This window comes from Oncorhynchus clarkii, chromosome 2 (assembly GCF_045791955.1).
Source record: "Oncorhynchus clarkii lewisi isolate Uvic-CL-2024 chromosome 2, UVic_Ocla_1.0, whole genome shotgun sequence".
Taxonomy (NCBI): domain Eukaryota; kingdom Metazoa; phylum Chordata; class Actinopteri; order Salmoniformes; family Salmonidae; genus Oncorhynchus; species Oncorhynchus clarkii.
This window is the reverse complement of record NC_092148.1, coordinates 44,577,951-44,600,022: the sequence shown is the minus strand read 5'-3', so window position 1 is coordinate 44,600,022 and position 22,072 is coordinate 44,577,951. Positions and strand designations below refer to the sequence as shown.

At 42.6% G+C, this 22,072-nt stretch overlaps 1 protein-coding gene and 1 pseudogene across 1 annotated transcript; both read right to left on the bottom strand.

The window, feature by feature from the left end:
• Window positions 1-5,890: 5,890 nt before the first annotated feature.
• LOC139383811 (U2 spliceosomal RNA) lies at window positions 5,891-6,066 on the bottom strand (annotated as a pseudogene).
• A 4,858-nt stretch (window positions 6,067-10,924) lies between these two features.
• Window positions 10,925-17,250, bottom strand: LOC139368353 (large ribosomal subunit protein eL28-like). Its single transcript, XM_071107129.1, has 4 exons — window positions 14,811-17,250; window positions 14,056-14,179; window positions 13,698-13,816; window positions 10,925-11,062 (listed from the first exon to the last, which is right to left on the bottom strand). Exons 1-4 carry the CDS (start codon window positions 14,955-14,957, stop codon window positions 10,973-10,975), a joined length of 480 nt encoding a protein of 159 aa, XP_070963230.1. The 5' UTR covers window positions 14,958-17,250; the 3' UTR covers window positions 10,925-10,972.
• Between the last annotated feature and the right edge of the window lie 4,822 nt (window positions 17,251-22,072).

Sequence of the window (22,072 nt, the reverse complement as noted above, 5' to 3'; positions counted from 1 at the left end):
TTGCAGTCGCTGTACTCATAATATACAGGAGAACGATCGCCTTACGGCGAGGATAGCTGTGCTACAAGCCCAGCTTCAGACGCAATCGTTAGGCAAGGGTCATTTCAGTGTAGGAAAGGATGAAACAGCGTCTGTGTCACCAGTAAGTACAGATAGTAGTATACATCCCCTGGCACAGTCCCCGCAGCCGGACAACTTTCTCACGGTTTCTGGAAGGAAATGCTGTAGGAATGCTCAACCGGTGTCGCTCATTCAGCCGACAGAAACTTTCAACCGCTTTTCCCCATTAAGCAGCGAGTCGGAGTCAGAGGCCGAGCCTTCTCTTGTCTCTACTCCCCCCGTTACGGGGTCTGAGACACCGAAGCTTCCCACCATTAGCTCTGACAAATTGAAAACTCTAGTCATTGGCGACTCCATTACCCGCAGTATTAGACTTAAAATGAATCATCCAGCGATCATACACTGTTTACCAGGTGTTAGAGTTGCGTAAATTCAAATCTGGTATCAGGATAAATATGACAATGAGTCACCGATTGTATACTATGTATTTTTTATTAGCTAAGCAATAAGTGGTAAATGCAATTTTCGTATATACGGGCTCTCTGTCCCACCTCGCAGGGCAAGCAGAGAACTGACAGGATGTATGTAAACAGTATTCTTTATACTGTGATAGACATAGTTCCAACCCGTCTGTTGGCCTATCACAGTAGAGACTGGGCGTGGTTTAGACTCACCCAGCCTATTATTGATTGTTGTCGTACGAGCTGGTACCAGCCCCCGGGCGCTCCAGTTGATAGATGTAACTTGCTGTGTCGAGTATCTATGCGCTCATTCCCTAGATACCGTTATCACATATCTGGTTTCTGTTATTGTTAAGTTTGAGTTCTAACAAAAACAGTCTGTGATTTGCTACACTACCTTCTGTATGTGTCCGTTTTTATGTTATTCTGTATTTTTCCATCATGAGAAAGGCCCATGGCCTTGAAACTGTTAACAATGTTTCAAGTCAGCTATGTTACATACATACATCCACACAAGCCAACAGCAGATAATATTCAATCATATATATGGTAATGGGCTATAGTGCACAACACAGAAACCTCATAATCCCCCTTTTTACTCCCCTATGGGGTGTAACCATACCATCCGATATACTAGGTTGCTGATGAACCCAGGAACTTTAAACCTTTATTTTGTGAATATATGAAGTGATGCACGTCCCTTTGTTGATTAACATATATGTCAATCATTATCTTTTATTTCAGCGGTCCCAACATAGTAATATGTTAATAGCATTTCAAAACATTATTTTTATTTTATTTATTTTTTTACAAAAAAAAAACAGAAAAGAAAAATCAACCAAGAAAAAAATTAACAATCAACAAGTGATATATGCTTTTGTCTCCCCCTTTGACACCCATAAGGGGTGTCACTTATCAAAAACAGGATAAAAGTTTATTGTTTATTGACTTGTAAGATATAGGATAACTTTGGTCATGGAAAACAGAGTAAGGCAGAGCAAAGCATTATTATAAACCATCTGGTCCTCTCAGCTACTCCTATCCTGTACCAGGTGGGCTCCTTGCCACCCAGGGACTCTAAACCTTCACATAAGAGAGGACAAGTTATATCGTACACGTTATGTATTTAAGAAGTTATCATTCCACAACCTCACCCACAGCAAACCAGGGGTCATCCTTAGTCAGCCCCATCTGTCTCCGGAAGTTAGATTCCGTATCTGCATCTCCTTCAGGAGCATCAAGCAAGGGCATCATACCTGAAGCCTTCACCACATCTGTAACAGACTTCTTAAAACACGGTATGATGCAAGCAGCACAACACATCAATAACAAAAATACAAGAATTAGGGTCAGAAATCCAGTAACCACCATACTAGTGTACTTACCAAACCAGGCTCCCAACCAAGAGAACAGTCCAGACTCCTCCACCCCCGCCATGGTCCTCATCTCAGCAGATAGTGCATCAAGCCCACTAAGGGCCTTAGATATACTACCATCTGGACTGGTGTTATTAGGAATATACGTGCAACATTGTTCACCGAACATCTTGCAGACACCCCCCTGACTGGCAAGAAGCATATCCAAAGCAAGTCTATTCTGTCTGGCAACCCTAGATGTGGCCTCAAACTGTTCAGACATACCAGTGAGTGCATCACGGGAGTAATTCACAAAACGCTGTTGATTATAGTAGATGTAATTAATCCATGCAGTCTGCCTTGCATCCACTATGGCTGGACCTATAATAGGTAGTAAGTGTCAGAGTCCATCATTCCTACCCAAGGCCTGAAACTCATGAGGAACCCCCACTGGCACCCCCAACAGGTTAGTGTGTATGTCAACTACATCCTCTGTCCATGGAGCACTACGTCTATGTCTCCCATGGGATGGAATGTTTTCAGGTCCCCTGGATACAGAACCCAACAGCTGCTCAGCAGTAACATCAACAATGGTCAGTGGAATTATCAAACTGGTCAGAGCACACGTACCTTGCCAGTCTCCTCTAAGAATGGGTCTCAGCACTCTTTTGGGTCCACAGATCCACCACACATCAGCCAGACCACTAGTTTGGTTTAGGCCTGTAACTGGCCAAGTGGAATTAATGGTTATGTTACTACTGCAATCAGCTTCAGGCAATCTCCCATAATCAATGCCATTACCTGTACCCGTGATGCAACTGTAATTGCCCCCATATGCCCTAACACTCCAAGGGGTCCGATGAGGAGGTACTATAGGAAACACAAGGCTCAAAGAGGAACAGAAAGTTGAATTGGGCTGAACCTGGTAAAAACCTCTCACAGAATACACAACCACCCCTCTCCTTCTCCAATAGCAAATGGGTGTGTAGCCAGAACAGGTCTAGCATGACTACAAATAATGCAGTCCTTTCTTCTCAGGGTTTTAGCTGTATACCTCATATAGGACAGCCACAAATTGTCCCTACCATCAAAACCAGTCTCAGTGCCTAATTGATCAATAGCTGAATAGTCTCTAACGTTAATTACCTGAATGAGATTTGACACAGTGGTGGTAGGTGGTAGGTTCGGTCCAGGGGTGGTAGAGGAGTGTCTGGCTCTGGTTCGTCTGGGACCTCTGGTTTTGGCAGCACCTTAATAGAAAACACACCCATCGTGTCTGTCCTGGTCCTTTGTAGTCCGAGGGTGTAAGTGCCTGCATCAGAGAGCTTAATAGTTTTGATGGTTAGTAGGATTTCATCACCTTTACAAAGTTCAACAGTGCTCCCAGGTTTTCCCCATATCATGGAAAACCTATCCACCTTTGTGGGATCCCCTATGCTATAAGGATACCCTCTTCTCCAATCCCAGAACTGTCCCAAGATGGTTATCATGTAATCCCCATACGGACACCCTCCCCCATTACACAGGTACACTGACACTCCTGTAAAGTCCCACCCTCTCCCCGAGAACACATCACTAGCAAGAGCCAGACACACCTTCACTTCTATGAACAAAAACAGGGGTGAGAAGACAGGAAGGATTTTCTTCATTCGAGAGATGGCCCCCGGAATTCTGTTAATTCCAGTTCTCCTCTCGAACACTGTTTATTGTTCGACAGTGTCAGAGTGTCTTACCCTCCCGCCGTGTGATATGAATCCGGGTAGCTCTTTCAGCTAGCTGTCACCAGGAGTCCTTGGTATGGTCCCCCCAACAAGCCTCTGGGACTGGATTGAGTGACTTCACCTGTAGTTCACCTGTAATGCATAAAATCCTGGACATACAGGCGTGGTTAACAAACAGTTTCTCATATGTTTTATCTGATTATATCTTTAACTTCAATGCCCATTTGTTAGCTAATTTTTTTTAAATTATTAGTTTCTTATCCAGTAGGCCCCATCCTATCCTAGACCACAATTTACCCATCCCCCTTTTGATACCTGGCTCTGCCCAGGTAACAACCTTACCTACTCTAAATAATTACTTAGGTAAGATTAGTATATTATCCTTCTGTTCTGACATTATCATGTAGGAGTGCCCCTTTCATTTTCCACATGTCCAATTCTCCCTTTTGTCTCCACTCAGTAACTGTTATCTTTGCTCGTCCTGGCTCCCTTCTAAAACTTCTCCTCTCTGCTCTCCAACCTTCAAGGTCTCTGCAGTGCGGGGGAGGGCTGTTCTGTTCTGCCTTTTCCCCCTTTTTGTCTAGCTCTTTTTCTCATGTTTCCAAATTTGAACTAAATGTCTCACTGTTTGGCTTTATCTAAACTCATGGATTTTTTTTAGAAAAACATGTCTATGGTGGCACTTTCTAAAGTCCTTATATAGGTTAATTAAACTCCACTATAATTAATTTACCTTAAAAAATAAATTAAATTAAAAAAATATATTTTTTAAACAGTATTACCCATGACCACAAATTAATTATTCAAATGGCACCCCCTATACACAGGTGTTAAAACCAAACACAAATATCTAAATTTCTTCCCAGCCCTGTTGGCTCAAAATATGTCCCAAATACTTAACATGAGTCTACCATAAATAAAACTTATCCTAGCTAAATTTTCACACCACGTTCATCAGAGAAAATATAATGACACTATAATGTAAATTTCACTGCCTTTTTTGTATCAAATTACCTTAATATCAGTATTACAAATGACCCTAGATTCTCCATCCAAATGGCTTTCCAATGAGGCTGATCAGACCACAAAGGAAAGTTACAATGGAGGTCATAAGTCATACCACCCCTCCAAAGAAGTGTTTCTTACTATATTAAACAACATTCCTTTATCAAAATATTTTACCTATTTAATTAAGACTCAGAAAATAAAAACTTCTAATATTTCATATGTGAGTGTACCCCTTTAAGATATCTTGTCTCTGGGAACATGGAAATCCCCTTAAACCCAAAACATTTACTACAAAAACAAAACCTAATAATTATGATAATCCCCTCAAACTCAAATAATTTGTCTCGATGTTTCATGTTTTATTCGTGTTTCTCCAAATTGTCTCCCCAAAATACTTCTTAAATACCCTGCCATTAGACACACACACAACTGTGATAAACGTATACTGTCCCTTTAACATAAAAACTCCTTTCATTGCCTTTCATTGTTCCCCATAATGAAAACAGATTCTAATGTTAGTATACCTTAACCAGGAGGTTAACTTCAAATGGTGTTATCTGAACAATCAAACCAAAATCAATAACCGGGAATTATTTTAAAACGATATTCAGCTACTTTTTAAAAAAATAAAAAAATAGAAAATTGAACTTTTTTTTTTCTTTTTTTTCTGCGAAGTGACTCAAAGCTATAATGCACGCATTTTCCTTCTAAATGACACAACCAATTTTCTCTGTCATAATTTGAGGAACGTTATTGTGTAGTCAACGTAATTACGCAGTTTTACCTTCAACTTCCTCTACCCCAAAACGTGCCATGTACTTCGCTAAATTCATAAGAACATTTCGATGGGCACAAATCTATCCTAATTGTCTCTTCATTATTATTTAGAATTCATCAGATTTAGATAACTGTCTCATCCCATGACCCAGCACCTTTAAAAAAATAAAAATACGTCTCCATTCCCAATAGGCTATTCCAGTGATCATTTGGGAAACACAATGTATTACATAGAAATTGCCTCGCCATTATTTTGAATGAATTAGGTCTCTCAATTCAACCTAAACAAACCATTAAAACGTTCAGTCATAGAGACAGAGCGAGACACACACACACACACTCTATCCAGGCCAATTTTTTTTTTTTAAGTCAAATGGAGGGAAACGGGGACCCCTTGAAGGGCGCTTCGCCCTTCTTTCAGTTTGGATGTTTCTTTCCTTCTCTTCTTCTGCTAGCTAGCTGTTTACATAGCTTGGTGAATTTTTATTTTTCCTTGACAACGGGAGAAAAGTGTTGCACCGTTCCCGGAGATACTGCAATACCGGGTCGATGCGTGGAGCGGACGGAGCAAGCCCCATTTCCGACTCCCTGTTCGAAAAATCCATTTAATATGTAGTCCCCCGATTGGGGACGTATCAGATATTAAACTGATAAGAACAGATTTTTTTTTTAAATAAAATATATTTATTACTTTCAAACTCAAACAATAATCTTCCATAATTCAATCAACTCAAATGCCAAATAACACAAAACATTTAATTTCAAAACTAGTAAACAATAATCAAAACCAAAAGTCATGGGAGCATCTTCCCTCCCCTTCCCACCTACCAACTACACATAAACCCACCAAAAGAAACAACAACAAAATCTCACCTTCCCTATCTCCATCCCGACTAATGGGGACACCATCTCCCCTCCTGACTCCCCCCCGTCAGCCCCCATCCCCCCACCCGACACACACGCACCCTGCGTGTTCTCCACGCTCAGGTCTACCACCCTGCCCTCCTCCGGACTCTGGACTGAGGAAGCTTGATCCTCCCTCCATCCCCCAACCCTGGGCCATGCCTGGGATATCAAGCTCAGTCAGGGGTGTAAACAAAGAAGAAAGAGAGGGAGCCCACGAGGGCCCTGAAACTTCTCCCCCCCCCGCCCCCTTTCCTCCTCCTGATGTCCGAGCGCTCCCCCTTCTTAGGTCTCTTGATTGGAGGAGGACGCAACCATGGCACATCCCCATCCTTGTCCGTTAGTCCCCCCACCATTTCTCTTAACTCCCTCCACCCGTTCTTTCACCACTTTGCTGTCCCTCCAGTCCTTCACACCCTCTCCTTCTGGTCCCACCTCCGATGCCTTCTCCATCCTCTCCGATACCTTCTCTGTCCCCTTCCTCTCCGACACCTTCTCTGTCTCCATCCTCATCGATACAGTCTGTCTCCATCATCTCCACCGCTCTCTTCTCTGGCCCCTCCACTCTTCTTCCTCATCCTGCTCCTCCTCCTCTCCTTATCCTCCTGTCCTTCAGCCTCCTGCTCCTCCTCCTTCTCCTCTGGTCGCCTCTCCTTCTATCCCGGCCTCCTCTCCATCTGTCCCGACCTTCTCTTCCTCTTTCAGCCTCCTGTGCAGTCTCTTCCCCCATCCCCCGCTTTCACTCTCCCCCCAGCTGCAGACACGTATGACCTCTGCCGAGCCGGGCAGTCCCGCCACAGCTGTGCTACCGAGCCACACCCATGACATGCCTTCGGCTCGACACAGTCCCTCGCCTCGTGCTCACCCGATCCACAGTACCTGCACCTCCTTGTGCTGCACGAGGCGAGTGTGTGGCCGTAGGCCATACATCGCCTGCAGAACTGAGGCTGACGGGCATAATACAATGTCTCCCTGCCAGCCCCCAGGGAGAACATCGCTGGAGGATGGAGGTAACCTTCCAACCCCTTTGGGTCCTCCCAGAGGAGGGCCTGAAAATACCTCCTCCCAGTCCAAAACCCCAGGGAGTCCCTGAGGAGCCTTGCCGATGAAACATTATCCATAAACCTCCCCAGAAATGCCCTTACCTCCTCGTCCTTGACATGGGGGTTATATATGTTCACTGCCACCACCCTAAAATTATTCTTGGCCAGACTTGTGACCTCGTAATTACACATAGGACTCTCACCTCCTACAGCCCTCACCTTCTCCATGATGTCTTCATGCATCTCCTCTGTGTAAAACGTAACATCAAAGGCTTTTTCCAATGGGTTATCCTGAAAGCACAAAACGTCTTTAACTGCCAATTTTAGTGTCCCCATCAAGACAGTTCTGCGAAACATCTCTCTCCCGAATGGCTCCGTGTCCTTTTTTCTCCATGCGAACCTCATGGTATTCGCGAGCCCAATCCCAGGAACCACTCTTCTTGGCACATCCTTCGTCATTTTCTCAGGCATCAAGCTCTATTCAAAAAAGAAGCCTCTGATAGAAAAGGAATACTAAAAAAAAACATTTCTACAAAACAAAACAATAAACCTTCCTCCCTCCTGCCTTCCTTCGACCTTTTGACTCAACAGGCTTTGGGGCACCTCGGTACCAAGCTTGATCTGAGCCAAAAGGCCGAGAAGCGATAACCCACAAATTGGAACCCTGCACCCGCCGGGCACCCGGGGGTCTCGGCAGACCTCAGCGGGTTGGCAAAAGCCGGCTCCTCCCCACCCAACGTTTCCCCGGCGACACGCAGGTGTTTTTTTGAAAAAGTCGAAAATGCGTCTTTAAAGAATATAGCGGAACAAGTCTCGTTATGCTCTAAAAAGCCACTATGTGCACGCTCCAGGAAAGCTCGAGCCTTCTGCTCCTGCAGCTCCCTGAGTTGCTCCTTCAGGGAAGTGGATCTCTCCCAGTCGACCGACCCGCCGACGTTGCCTGCCTCGTACTCGAGCTAGAGCAACCTTTGGATATGATCCACCTCCCTCCTTTCCTCCTCTTACAATTCCTCCTATAATAAAGACCCACCACTCTAACACCCCCTCGCACATGGACCGGAGGCCTTCAAGCCCCCGAAACACACCAATAAAGGCATTAACGAAAGTTTGCTCATCCAGCACATCCCAATCTAATTTCCAGTACCCCCTACCGAAGAGGCAGACTGGAGAACTCACCTGCAGGAGCACCCCGTCGTGATCTGAAAAGAAGACAGGCAACCCCCCCTATACCCCAAACTAATTCCCCCTTATCCCACTCAAACCTCAACATTCCCTCTATCCCTTAGGTGAACCTCCTGTAAAAAACAAAAGTCAAACCCCACACCCTCTAAATAACTAAAAACCGCACTTCTTTTTACCCTATCCCTCAACCCCCTTACATTTACACTAACAAAAGTGATTGTATCCATAAGGAAACAAAAATATTATTCTCCTAACTCCCCAAAAACAAAACAGGAGGCTCACCCGATGCTCCCCTGCTCCATCTCCTCCGACAGGGATGCAAAGATGGTCCTCTTCAGAAAAGGCCACCTGCTCGCCACCCACTAGGCTCTCCATGTTTGCCCCTTCCCCCAGGTCCTCTGCCCATGGCAGCGGGATTGGGTTTGGGACGCAGGCTTGCGGTTTCACAAAGAACCCCTGCAGCCCCTCTTCCCCCAGGGCCATAGACAGAGTGGAGATCATACTGTCAATATCCTCTAGAGGCACAGATGAGTCGTGCAAACACAGGGGGGGCACCTCACTGTCTTTTTCCCCCTCATCGCTCGCTTGCCCGCCCCTAAGCCCCCCACCTCCCTTGTTCCTGTTCCCAAGAGAGCTAAGGTAACTGAGCTAAATGACTACCGCCCTGAAGCACTCACTTTCTTCATCATGAAGTGCTTTGAGAGACAAGTCAAGGACCATATCACCTCCACCAACTCCAATTTGCTTACCGCCCCAATAGGTCCAGACGACGCAATTGCCATCACACTGCCCAAGCCCAATGGGGTTTTGTTTTTTAGAGGGTTAATAGTTGGCAGGGCAATTTTCCTTTTTCCCAATTTGTATTACCGTATCAAGAATTGAATGTAGGTAACCAGTACAGTAGGGACACACCAGTACGATCCACCAACCAAATCCTAAATCCATGACACTGGTAAAACATAGGGTGATTTGGTGAGGTATCAGTAGCTTCATTAGGCTACATTTAGGCCAGAATCACTCACCACACCCAATGATGACATGCTACATTTTTACTTTGACTGTATGATCTTTAATCCTTTGTCTTTTCTCCTTCCAACAAATTTTATTAGCCCCATTTTGTCAGCTTTCCCTCATTGTTTGAATCAAATCAACACCTTTCTCGATATACAAACGGAAGGAAGTGGTCATAATGAATCTTTCTCTGTGATTCAAGTGTTGACAACTTTGTGGAAGTTCTTGGTCATTTCAATAAGTGCCTATGTGATAATATTTAAAAAACATTTAGCAAGCTAAATAGCGAAACTGATCGCAACGCCATCTGGTGAACATTTAGGCAATGGCGTTCTCAGCTGAGTTGGCAAATCTCACTTAGGAATACTGAGAGGGGTAGAAATAAAAAATTACTTAACATGCATTGTCCAATCAAAACCTAATAGAGGCGACAATTATCAGTGTGCCAGTGGACGTGTGGCAAGTATGCTTTCGTGAGAAAGTGCTGGCCGCATAACTACATTTATGAGCAATTCCCTCTAACCACAACTTCTCAGCTGAATGCATTTTTTTTAAGGGGATGGGCAAAGGCTGAAAATGGGGTTGAGAATTACCCTTTAAATTAGGCTAAGCGGTTCATTCCTACGGAGGAGCAGCTTCTATGGAGGAACTTTTAATGTCCTTGAACATCCCAGAGCTAGCTAACAAGCTTGTGTGCGGAGAGTGGCACCAGAATTAAAAACACATCTTTTCTTTTTGTAGTTAATAAATCCTATGTGAAACTATAGTATCCATAACTAGCATTGAAAATGTAATCCATTCTCTAATGAAAACTGTCAGGCTACAGTAGTCTAAGCTTCAGAGGGGGAAGGGCACATTACCTACCAGCACACACAGGCAAATACTTTTAGCTGGTAGAGTAGTTTGTGAGAGTGAGGGCTTTGGCATATCCATCGCTGGACAAAAAAAAGAATTGCCCGGAACAAAGTTATCAACCGATTCCCATGCTTTAAAATAACTGCTGTTCACTTTCGTTCCAGTTTCTCTAGAAATGTATTCCAACCCCTGATATTTACACACTAAGCGACCGTTCTCTATGCATGGCATTTGGGGAAACGCATGTGACATATTCGGCCATTGTAGGAAAGATGCATCATTAAAACACTCGTAAGTTCCATCGCTATCGGGAAACCAGGAAATGGGCTGTGGGTTTAAATAACCAGATTGAATGAATCAGAAACAGGTTATGTTGCATAGCACCATTTAAATTAGGCCTGCCAAAAACAAAATTACACCATCAAAAGGAAAATAAGTGTTCCTAGGAACCCTCAAACACAAGATACAGTGGTGTTATAGCCACTTACGCCAACTTGAGACATTGCTCTTTATTCTTACGACCCAAAGATTGAAGACTGACAGGGTAGTGTTTCTCAAACCCATTTTTTATTTTTATTTGTCATAACTCGGCAACTTTATGCAGTCTTGGCAGCCTTGGAACGCCTCTTCACCACCACCACACGCTTCTGGCTCATCAGGATGGCGCTGGCACGACGCAGAGCAGCCTGGGAAAACATAAGACATCTTTCAACTTTAAGATATTATACTTGGATCCATCTTTTACTTGCTACAAGTCTGACCATAAACCCATTACACAACTTTAAGCCCTATAGGTTTATTCATGTCCACTGCAAGGGTAAGATTCCTGTACACTAACACCCTGACTACACGGCTCACATGGCAAAATAAATGTAGAAATCTATTTTATTAAATTATTGCACCCATACTGCTGGCGCGCGCCAACGAGGGTCTGCGTTGCCAAGGGCTAAAATAGAAGCCAGATCTATTTGTGACGCAGATTGCGCTTCAAGTCCTGCCTCTCCCATCTCATTGATTTATAGAAGCAGGTAGACCTACCTACGTGCCATCTCATTGGTTATACCCAGGTGGGTGACTGAAAGACGAACGAGGTCGGTGGCGGTAATGCACCTAATTTCTGAAAGTTGCCAATTGCAATATAAAGTCCAGAGAAGAAAAAGCCTTGAAGGAGGAGAGGTGACTAGAAATGATTCGGGTTGACCGTTTTATGTGTGGATTAATTGTCGGCGTAGAGGACCTTGTGCATTTCAGGTAAATTAATAACTCAATGTTTATATCCCAGGACAAATTTCCTAGCAACAGCAAGCTAAATGGGACAAATTAGCTAGCAAGTGCAAGCTAGCTAGCTAAATTGCCATACATGTTTGATGCTTTTCGACCTGTCCCCAAATGAATGTAATTGGTTCAGAGTTTATTTTGATATTTTAACCTGCGTGTCGTGATCGCGTTTGGTGTGGGGGGCCAAAATACATTTATGCACGATGGCACATGTGCGCAGCCAGTTTGGGTTCCGTGTAAGCTGGAGCTGGACAAAAAAAAACACTTTCAATGGAGAACTTCCATTAGACATACTTTAGTCCAGGACAAGACTCGGGCCTCAATTCAATCAGATTGAGCTTAACCCGCGTGGGCAGACATCTGCATTAGAGGTCGACCGATTAATCGGAATGGCCGATTTCAAAATTTCATAACAATCGGAAATGTGTATTTTTGGGTGCCGATTTTCCAAATTTGTATATCTATACACCTTTATTTAACTAGGCAAGTCAGTTAACACATTCTTATTTTCAATTACGGCATAGGAACAGTGGGTTAACTGCCTTGTTCAGAGGCAGAACGACAGATTTTCACCTTGTCAGCTCTCGGGATCCAATCTTGCAACCTTACAGTTAACTAGTCCAACGCAATTACGACCTGCCTCTCTCTCGTTGCACTCCACAAGGAGACTGCCTGTTACGCGAATGCAGTAAGCCAAGGTAAGTTGCTAGCTAGCATTAAACTTATCTTATAAAAAAACAATCAATCATAATCACTAGTTAACTACACATGGTTGATGATATTACTAGATATTATCTAGCGTGTCCTGCGTTGCATATAATCTGACTGGGCATACAAGCATCTGACTGAGCGGTGGTAGGCAGAAGCAGGCGCGTAAACAGTCATTCAAACAGCACTTTCGTGCGTTTGCCAGCAGCTCTTCATTGTGTGTCAAGCACTGCGCTGTTTATGACTTCAAGCCTATCAACTCCCGAGATGAGGCTGGTGTAACCGAAGTGAAATGGCCATCTAGTTAGCGTGCGCTATACTAAAGTGCCTATAAGAACATCCAATAGTCAAAGGTTAATGAAATACAAATGGTATAGAGGGAAATAGTCCTATAATTCCTATAATAACTACAACCTAAAACTTCTTACCTGGGAATATTGAAGACTCATGTTAAAAGGAACCACCAGCTTTCATATGTTCTCATACTCTGAGCAAGGAACTGACATATTAGCTTTCTTACAAAGCACATATGGCACTTTTACTTTCTTCTCCAACACTTTGTTTTGCATTATTTAAACCAAATTAAACATGTTTCATTATTTACTTGAGGCTAAATTGATTTTATTGATGTATTATATTAAGCTAAAATAAGTGTTCATTCAGTATTGTAGTAATTGCCATTATTACAAATAAAACAAAAAATTGGCAGATTAATCGGTATCAGCTTTTTTGGTCGTTCAATAATCGGTATCGGCGTTGAAAAATCATAATCGGTCGACCTCTAATCCGCATAGGGGATATTTTGGCGGTGTCTGGTGTGAGCAGCTGCTCGTGTCAAACCACTACCGTCATATCCCTAACGTGTTAGAAGTTCAAAACAAAGAAAGAAAGTGTATTCTAATGCATGTTTATTTGAATGGGGTATAATCAGTGTATATCAAGGTGTATACGATTGAACATCACACATTTGAGTGTTTGAACTTGTAAGACATCTGCATGGGTTGTCAGATAAAGTTGGGTGTGGTTTCACGGAAAATACAGTGGCAGTGTCCGCAATAAGGGAACGCAGGGAGCCACTTGTGGATTTGACCACTAACACAGTTCCACTTCCTACACTGCAAAAACAACCTCTATGTGGATGTCGGCTAGCACACATTTGATGGGGAAATCGGCCCATCATCGTCTAAAATGCAAACTTGTGTGGGACTACAGAAGTCTTCAATCCTAGTCCTGAATCCAACAGGGTTTACATACTTTTGTCAAAAGCAAGGTTGGTCCCTTGCACAAATATTGAAGACCAGTAGAAAAACAAGTGGTTTAGTAGAGTGTGCTCACCATGCGCAGGTCCTTTCTGTAGTTGCTCTTGCGGATGATGTGCCTCAGGCTGCTGAGTGTGGCACGCGAGTTCTTGTTGATGGTGATCTTCTCATATGAAGTGGCAGGCTTGCGCTGGCCTGAGTAATAAAACAAGCCGAAACTCCCTCAATTCACATTCTTAGAGTACGCTTTGACCTAAATTAATGACATGTCAGTCAGGTTCACAGGTACAACAGCTACCAATATCTTTACAGCAAGACAATAAAGGTGATTCACAAGAGGTGGATTATGACAAGTATTGAAGAATCACCATAAACAGGTATGTGGTGGAACTGTACTTCATTTCCTGGTTGGTATTATGGAGAACCATGTTTACCTGCACGCTTCTTCAGCACGACAACGACACCCTTTCCATCAGCTGCAGGCTGAACACCAACAGTCTTCCTGTGCACCAGCCCGTTGAAACGGAAGGAGTTCTTGGACTTCAGGTTGTTGGGCTCCTGTTAAACAAATGCAAATTACATTTGACTAACAAATCCCATTAAACTTGTTTCTTAAATCCTCAATCTGCAGCATTGACAAATCCTGCAGCACGACCCTACATGGTCAATCCATGTGTATACTGAACAAAAATATCAACGCAACATGACCTGAAATAAAAAAATCCCAGAAATGGGATCACACATTTGTTTACATCCCTGTTAGTGAGCATTTCTCATTTGCCAAGATAATCCATCCACCTGACAGATGTGGCATATCAAGAAGTTGATTAAACAGCATGATTATTACACGAGTGCACTTTGTGCTGGGAACAATAAGGCCACTAAAATGTGCTATTTTGTCAACACCACAGATGTCTCTAGTTGAGGGAGCATGCAATTGGCATGCTGACTACAGAAATGTCCACCAGAGCTGTTGCCAGAATTGTATGTTAATTTCTCCTTTTGTTCAGTGTACATTCATCTCTTTGTTATGTGAATAAAGAATTGACAGACCACAGATGAATTCTCAACATTTCAACAAACTCAAAGAACATCTGACTGCAAGCATGACCTAGTTCATGATCCACCAGGTATGTGGGGTACATTTACTAGGACCACTGATTCTTGGCCGTCTGTTAGTTGTACTCACGGTGCTGTAAGTCTGTCCATTCCTCTTGATGAGGAAGCTGGAGCAGTTCCTAATGACCATCCACTGCAGATGAGAAGACATGTTGACGAACCTGGGACAGACAATAAGCGTTAAAGGGATAGCAGATACCCATAGACCTCCAGTCATTGCGCCAAGGCTAGTTAAAATTGGCTCGCGAAACTAGCGCACTTCCTCCATACTGGACAGACAAATGGTACCCACGAGTTTATCGGACTCTGGTGAAGTCGATAAATGGATTTTGGCAATGAGGCCGTTTAATACAAGTTAGTCAAGTAACACGGGAATCAAAGGCACATTTTGCAGAAAACGAAGGTTAATAGAACAAGTTCATTGTTTGGCTAACGTTAGCTAAAAGCCAGGCTATAAAACAGAGCAACTTGGCAGGATCGTTTGGTCACCTTCCTATAGTTGGCAAAAATGTACCCAACTAGTAATTGGCTACCTCAAACTAATTAAATTAGCTAAATAGCTAGGATAGGAAGTTAGGTACCTAAATTGCATGAATATGGTCCAGTTGAGTGGGACTGTGAATATCGCGTGTTAAGCCCTTCAACTGTTTCCGATTAATGGGATTTACAATATATATAGTTGACAAGCATTAGCTACACCAGATTACAAATGAGGGCGCACGTCGAAGCCCCGTGCTCTGTATAGGACAAACAACCACGCCAGCTAACTTTACCTCGGTAGTATGGCAGACTGATTTAGGGCCTAGCAGCAGGCTGACCGATTTGAAATAGTTCGATTAGAACTGTCTATAAAAAGTATCGCTACAATCAATATCACACCTATGTAATAAAAACGTACGCTGTTATTAAACAATTAGCAATCTAAACATAGCACAGGTCAAATTGTTCGACATTTTTAATACGACTACGAGAACACCAAACAACCACGTTACCTTCCAGCGGAAAAAGAGGACAGAAAAGGACGGAAACCGCATTACATTGAGTATTTGATAGATCCATGCACGTTGAAATATTTTTTTTTTCCCCCGAGAGAAAATCAGAAGATGAATAAGGAGTCAGACAAACGGCAATATTTTCAAAAAATGTGCTTATAAAATCATTTTTGTTTGAATAATTTTACAATGTACTTTTTATTTAAATGTATGTCGGAGGGACACTAACAGAACGTTGTAGTTTGTTTCCCACGTCATCACTGTGCGCCTCTGTTGATCGGTCATGTCTACATGGGTCGAGCTTTCATTAAAAGTAGTAGCCTTTTCTAAGCCTAATTATCCCAATCTGCTACGAAAAGTACATTCTGATAAAAGCAGGATTCCTTCTAGCCATGACCTTGCTTTCTAACCAGAGTCGTTGCTATCAGGTCTCTCTTTATGTAGTGCTGTCTCACTTGTGATGTGTGTTTTGTCCTATATTTAGATACATTTTTTTATCCCAGCCCCCGTCCCCGCAGGAGGCCTTTTGTCTTTTGGTAGGCCGTAATTGTACATAAGAATTTGTTCTTAACCGACTCGCCTAGTTAAATAAACAAAAAATCAGGGATCCGTTGGACGCCCCTACCCTAAAACGATTTTATATTCACACATTCAACATGTGCCAAAGGCCAATTAAAATGGTAAAAATCAATAACTAATTAATTGATTGTCACAGAAACATAATATATTCTATAAATGTCTAGCATACTTTTACCTTTGTTTTTGAATAAAAAATCCAGTTGATGGAAATGCGTACAATCTTTAAAATGCAATTTAAATCTGTATAAATCAATAACTAATGTAACATTTGTTACATAAAAATCATTTATCATTTATTATATACATTTCTAGCATACTTTTACAACCTTTGTTTTGAGTAAACGTTACAGTTGACTTTATAGAAATACATAATCAAATGCCATTGTAAACTGTATAAATCAATAACTAATTCACTGTCACAGAAACATGAAACTAGGTATGATTTATTCTATAAATGTCTAAACTTTTGTTTTGAGTAACAATTCCAGTTTTGATTTGATAGAGGGCACGTAGTCCGTCTACAGAGCGTGTGGCCAAAGTTCTAACGAGTCTGTGATACCCTATTGGAAGGGGCCTGGCATAAAATGCTGCATCTTCAGTCATATTAAATTAGATTACAGGAAAAAAACTATGGGATGAAGGGATCAGGCTTCACTAACAAAGAAGACAGGTGGGTGGATCAAGAGGACCAACACAACCAAGAGGATCAACATGGACATTCCACAGTGAAGATAAGGAAAACTAACCATAACATATACTACCGTTCAAAAGTTTGGGGTTACTTAGAAATGTCCTTGTTTTTTGTCTATTAAAATAACATAACATTGATCAGAAATACAGTGTAGACATTGTTAATGTTGTAAATGACTATTGTAGCTGGAAACGGCAGATTTTTTATGGAACATCAACATTGGTGTACAGAGGTACCATATTCAGCAACCATCACTTCTGTGTTCCAATGGCACATTGTGTTAGCTAAAGTTAATCATTTTAAAAGGCAAATTTATCATTAGAAAACCCTTTTGTAATTATGTTAGCACAGCTGAAAACTGTTCTGATTAAAGCAGCAATAAAATTGGCCTTAAGATTAGTTGAGTATCTGGAGCATCATCATTTGTGGGTTCGATTACAGGCTCAAAATGGCCAGAAACAAATAACCTTCCTCTGAAACTCATCAGTCTATTCTTGTTCTGAGAAATGAAGGCTATTCCATGCGTGAAATTGCCAAGAAACTGAAGATCTTGTACAACGCTTTGTACAGTCGTGGCCAAAAGTTGAGAATGACACAAATATTAATTTCCACAAAGTTTGCTGCTTTAGTGTCTTTAGATATTTTTGTCAAATGTTACTATGGAATACTGAAGTATAATTACAAGCATTTCATAAGTGTCAAAGGCTTTTATTGACAATTACATTAAGTTGATGTAAAGAAGCAATATTTGCAGTGTTGACCCATCTTTTTCAAGACCTCTGAAATCTGCCCTGGCATGCTGTCAATTAACTTCTGGGCCACATCCTGACTGATGGCAGCCCATTCCTGCATAATCAATGCTTGGAGCTTGTCAGAATTTGTGTGGTTTTGTTTGTCTACCCGCCTCTTGAGGATTGACCACAACTTCTCAATGGGATTAAGGTCTGGCGAGTTTCCTGTCCATGGACCCAAAATATCTATGTTTTGTTTCCAGAGACACTTAGTTATCACTTTTGCCTTATGGCAAGGTGTTCCATCATGCTGGAAAAGGCATTGTTCGTCACCGAACTCTTCCTGGATGGTTGGGAGAAGTTGCTCTCGGAGGATGTGTTGGTATCATTCTTTATTCATGGCTGTGTTCTTAGGCAAAATTGTGAGTGGGCCCACTCCCTTGGCTGAGAAGCAACCCCACACATTAATGGTCTAAGGATGCTTTACTGTTGGCATGACACAGGACTGATGGTAGCGCTCACCTTGTCTTCTCCGGACAAGCTTTTTTCCGGATGCCCCGAACAATCGGAAAGAGGATTCATCAGAGAAAATGACTTTACCCCAGTCCTCAGCAGTCCAATCCCTGTACCTTTTGCAGACTATCAGTCTGTCCCTGATGTTTTTCCTGGAGAGAAGTGGCTTCTTTGCTGCCCACCAGGCCATCCTCCAAAAGTCTACGCCTCCTGCCCTCTGCCTGCTGCCATTCCTGACCAAGCTCTGTACTGGTGGTGCCCTGATCCTGCAGCTGAATCAACTTTAGGAGACGGTCCTGGCGCTTGCTGGACTTTCTTGGACTCCCTGAAGCCTTCTTCACAAGAATTGAACCGCTCTCCTTGAAGTTATTTATGATCCGATAAATGGTTTATTTAGGTGCAATCTTACTGGCAGCAATATTCCTTGCCTGTGAAGCCCTTTTTGTGCAAAGCAATGATGACGGCACGTGTTTCCTTGCAGGTAACCATGGTTGACAGAGGAAGAACAATGATTCCAAGCACCACCCTCCTTTTGAAGCTTCCAGCCTGTTATTTGAACTCAATCAGCATGACAGAGTGATCTCCAGCCTTGTCCTTGTCAACACTCACACCTGTGTTAACGAGAGAATCACTGACATGATGTCAGCTGGTCCTTTTGTGGGAGGGCTGAAATGCAGTGGAAATGTTTTTGGGGGGATTCATTTCTTTTGAATGGCAAAGAGGGACTTTGCAAATAATTGCAATTCATCTGATCACTCTTCATAAGATTCTGGAGTATATGCAAATTGCCATCATACAAACTGAGGCAGCAGACTTCGTGAAAATTAATATTCGTGTCATTCTGAAAACTTTTGGCCACGACTGTACTTCTCCCTTCACAGAAGAGCGCAAACTGGCTCTAACCAGAATAGAAAGAGGAGTGGGAGGCCCCGGCGCACAACTGAGCAAAAGGACAAGTACAGTAGAGTGTCTAGTTTGAGAAACAGACGCCTCACAATTCCTCAACTTGCAGCTTCATTAAATAGTACCCGCAAAACAATAGTATCCATGTCAACAGTGAAGAGGCAACTCCGGGATGCTGGCCTTCTAGGCAGAGTTGCAAAGAAAAGCCATCTCTCAGACTGGCCAATAAAAATAAAAGCTTGATGAAAACCAGTAAATATTCAGGTCCCCAAGAAAGTAGACCTCTGTTTACAACATCACATACACTATCAAGCATTTCACACATATTATTTAGATACTGACTGTTAGTACTTGGTGGCCTATAGCAACACCCCAAAAGAAAAAGCTTTAGATGTGCCAAGGGAACCTGCAACTACAACACTTTAATAACACTTGACATAAGAGCTTCTATGGTTCTGAATATATACAGCAACTCCACCCCATAAGCATTTCTGTCTCTTCTATAAATGTTATATCCTTGTATTGCTACTGCTGTATCATCAAATGAGTTATCTAAGTGAGTCTCAGAAATGGCTAATATCTGATGTTATCAAGTTATTGATTTCATGAACCTTATTTCTAAGGCTACATATAATAATATGGGCTATTTCCATCCCTTTCCTGGGTAGCTTATCAGAGATAGACATACTATTGAAAAGAGCAGACAAAGCTAAATAAAATACAATTCAGCAGTCCATTAATCACTTGGTGTGTGTGTGCTGCAGGGTTGAGGCTACGAACCCAGGCTTGGCTCTCTCATCCCTTCCAGGCTTCTAGGAGGGAGGGTGAACAATGAGCCTGTCATAGCGGATGTAAGCAATGTCCCCACGCGCTCTGGCAGCTTTCATGGCTGGGATCAGTTCTTTCCTCTTCTGGAGACCAGCTTGGAAACCACAGAGGAGAGACTAAAGTATGGAACGCTGTTTGGGTCTTTGCGTACGGAACGCCGTTTGGGTCTTTGCGTACGGAACGCCGTTTGGGTCTTTGCGTACGGAACGCCGTTTGGGTCTTTGCGTACGGAACGCCGTTTGGGTCTTTGCGTACGGAACGCCGTTTGGGTCTTTGCGTACGGATCGCCGTTTGGGTCTTTGTGTGTCAAAAAAGATACACAACAAATAACACTATTTGATGCGTCAAATAACACAATTCTATTATAGAATGTTGTGTGTGCTGAATTTGCAAGTGCAAGCCAAGTGCTATGATCAGCAGTACTGTCAAAGTTGTATAAAAAAAAAAAGAGTCTGCAAACAAGTACACACACCGGCATCGATGTCTTTACAATTTAGCGATGGTAATAAGGCATTATTTGTTTGACCGAATGGGAAAAAAATCTGTGTGGGAAACATCCGAATGGAAAAAGATCTTCCAAGGAAACAGCTACTATTGCTGGAGTCCAGCAAAATGTAGGCAGTTTATACAATTTTTAAAAGATTACAATACATTCACAGATTTTACAACACAGTGTGCCCTCAGGCCCCCACTCCACCACATACAGTGCCTTGCGAAAGTATTCGGCCCCCTTGAACTTTGCGACCTTTTGCCACATTTCAGGCTTCAAACATAAAGATATAAAACTGTATTTTTTTGTGAAGAATCAACAACAAGTGGGACACAATCATGAAGTGGAACGACATTTATTGGATATTTCAAACTTTTTTAACAAATCAAAAACTGAAAAATTGGGCGTGCAAATTATTCAGCCCTTTTACTTTCAGTGCAGCAAACTCTCTCCAGAAGTTCAGTGAGGATCTCTGAATGATCCAATGTTGACCTAAATGACTAATGATGATAAATACAATCCACCTGTGTGTAATCAAGTCTCCGTATAAATGCACCTGCACTGTGATAGTCTCAGAGGTCCGTTAAAAGCGCAGAGAGCATCATGAAGAACAAGGAACACACCAGGCAGGTCCGAGATACTGTTGTGAAGAAGTTTAAAGCCGGATTTGGATACAAAAAGATTTCCCAAGCTTTAAACATCCCAAGGAGCACTGTGCAAGCGATAATATTGAAATGGAAGGAGTATCAGACCACTGCAAATCTACCAAGACCTGGCCGTCCCTCTAAACTTTCAGCTCATACAAGGAGAAGACAGATCAGAGATGCAGCCAAGAGGCCCATGATCACTCTGGATGAACTGCAGAGATCTACAGCTGAGGTGGGAGACTCTGTCCATAGGACAACAATCAGTCGTATATTGCACAAATCTGGCCTTTATGGAAGAGTGGCAAGAAGAAAGCCATTTCTTAAAGATATCCATAAAAAGTGTCATTTAAAGTTTGCCACAAGCCACCTGGGAGACACACCAAACATGTGGAAGAAGGTGCTCTGGTCAGATGAAACCAAAATTGAACTTTTTGGCAACAATGCAAAACGTTATGTTTGGCGTAAAAGCAACACAGCTCATCACCCTGAACACACCATCCCCACTGTCAAACATGGTGGTGGCAGCATCATGGTTTGGGCCTGCTTTTCTTCAGCAGGGACAGGGAAGATGGTTAAAATTGATGGGAAGATGGATGGAGCCAAATACAGGACCATTCTGGAAGAAAACCTGATGGAGTCTGCAAAAGACCTGAGACTGGGACGGAGATTTGTCTTCCAACAAGACAATGATCCAAAACATAAAGCAAAATCTACAATGGAATGGTTCAAAAATAAACATATCCAGGTGTTAGAATGGCCAAGTCAAAGTCCAGACCTGAATCCAATCGAGAATCTGTGGAAAGAACTGAAAACTGCTGTTCACAAATGCTCTCCATCCAACCTCACTGAGCTCGAGCTGTTTTGCAAGGAGGAATGGGATCAGTCTCTCGATGTGCAAAACTGATAGAGACATACCCCAAGCGACTTACAGTTTTATATCTTTATGTTTGAAGCCTGA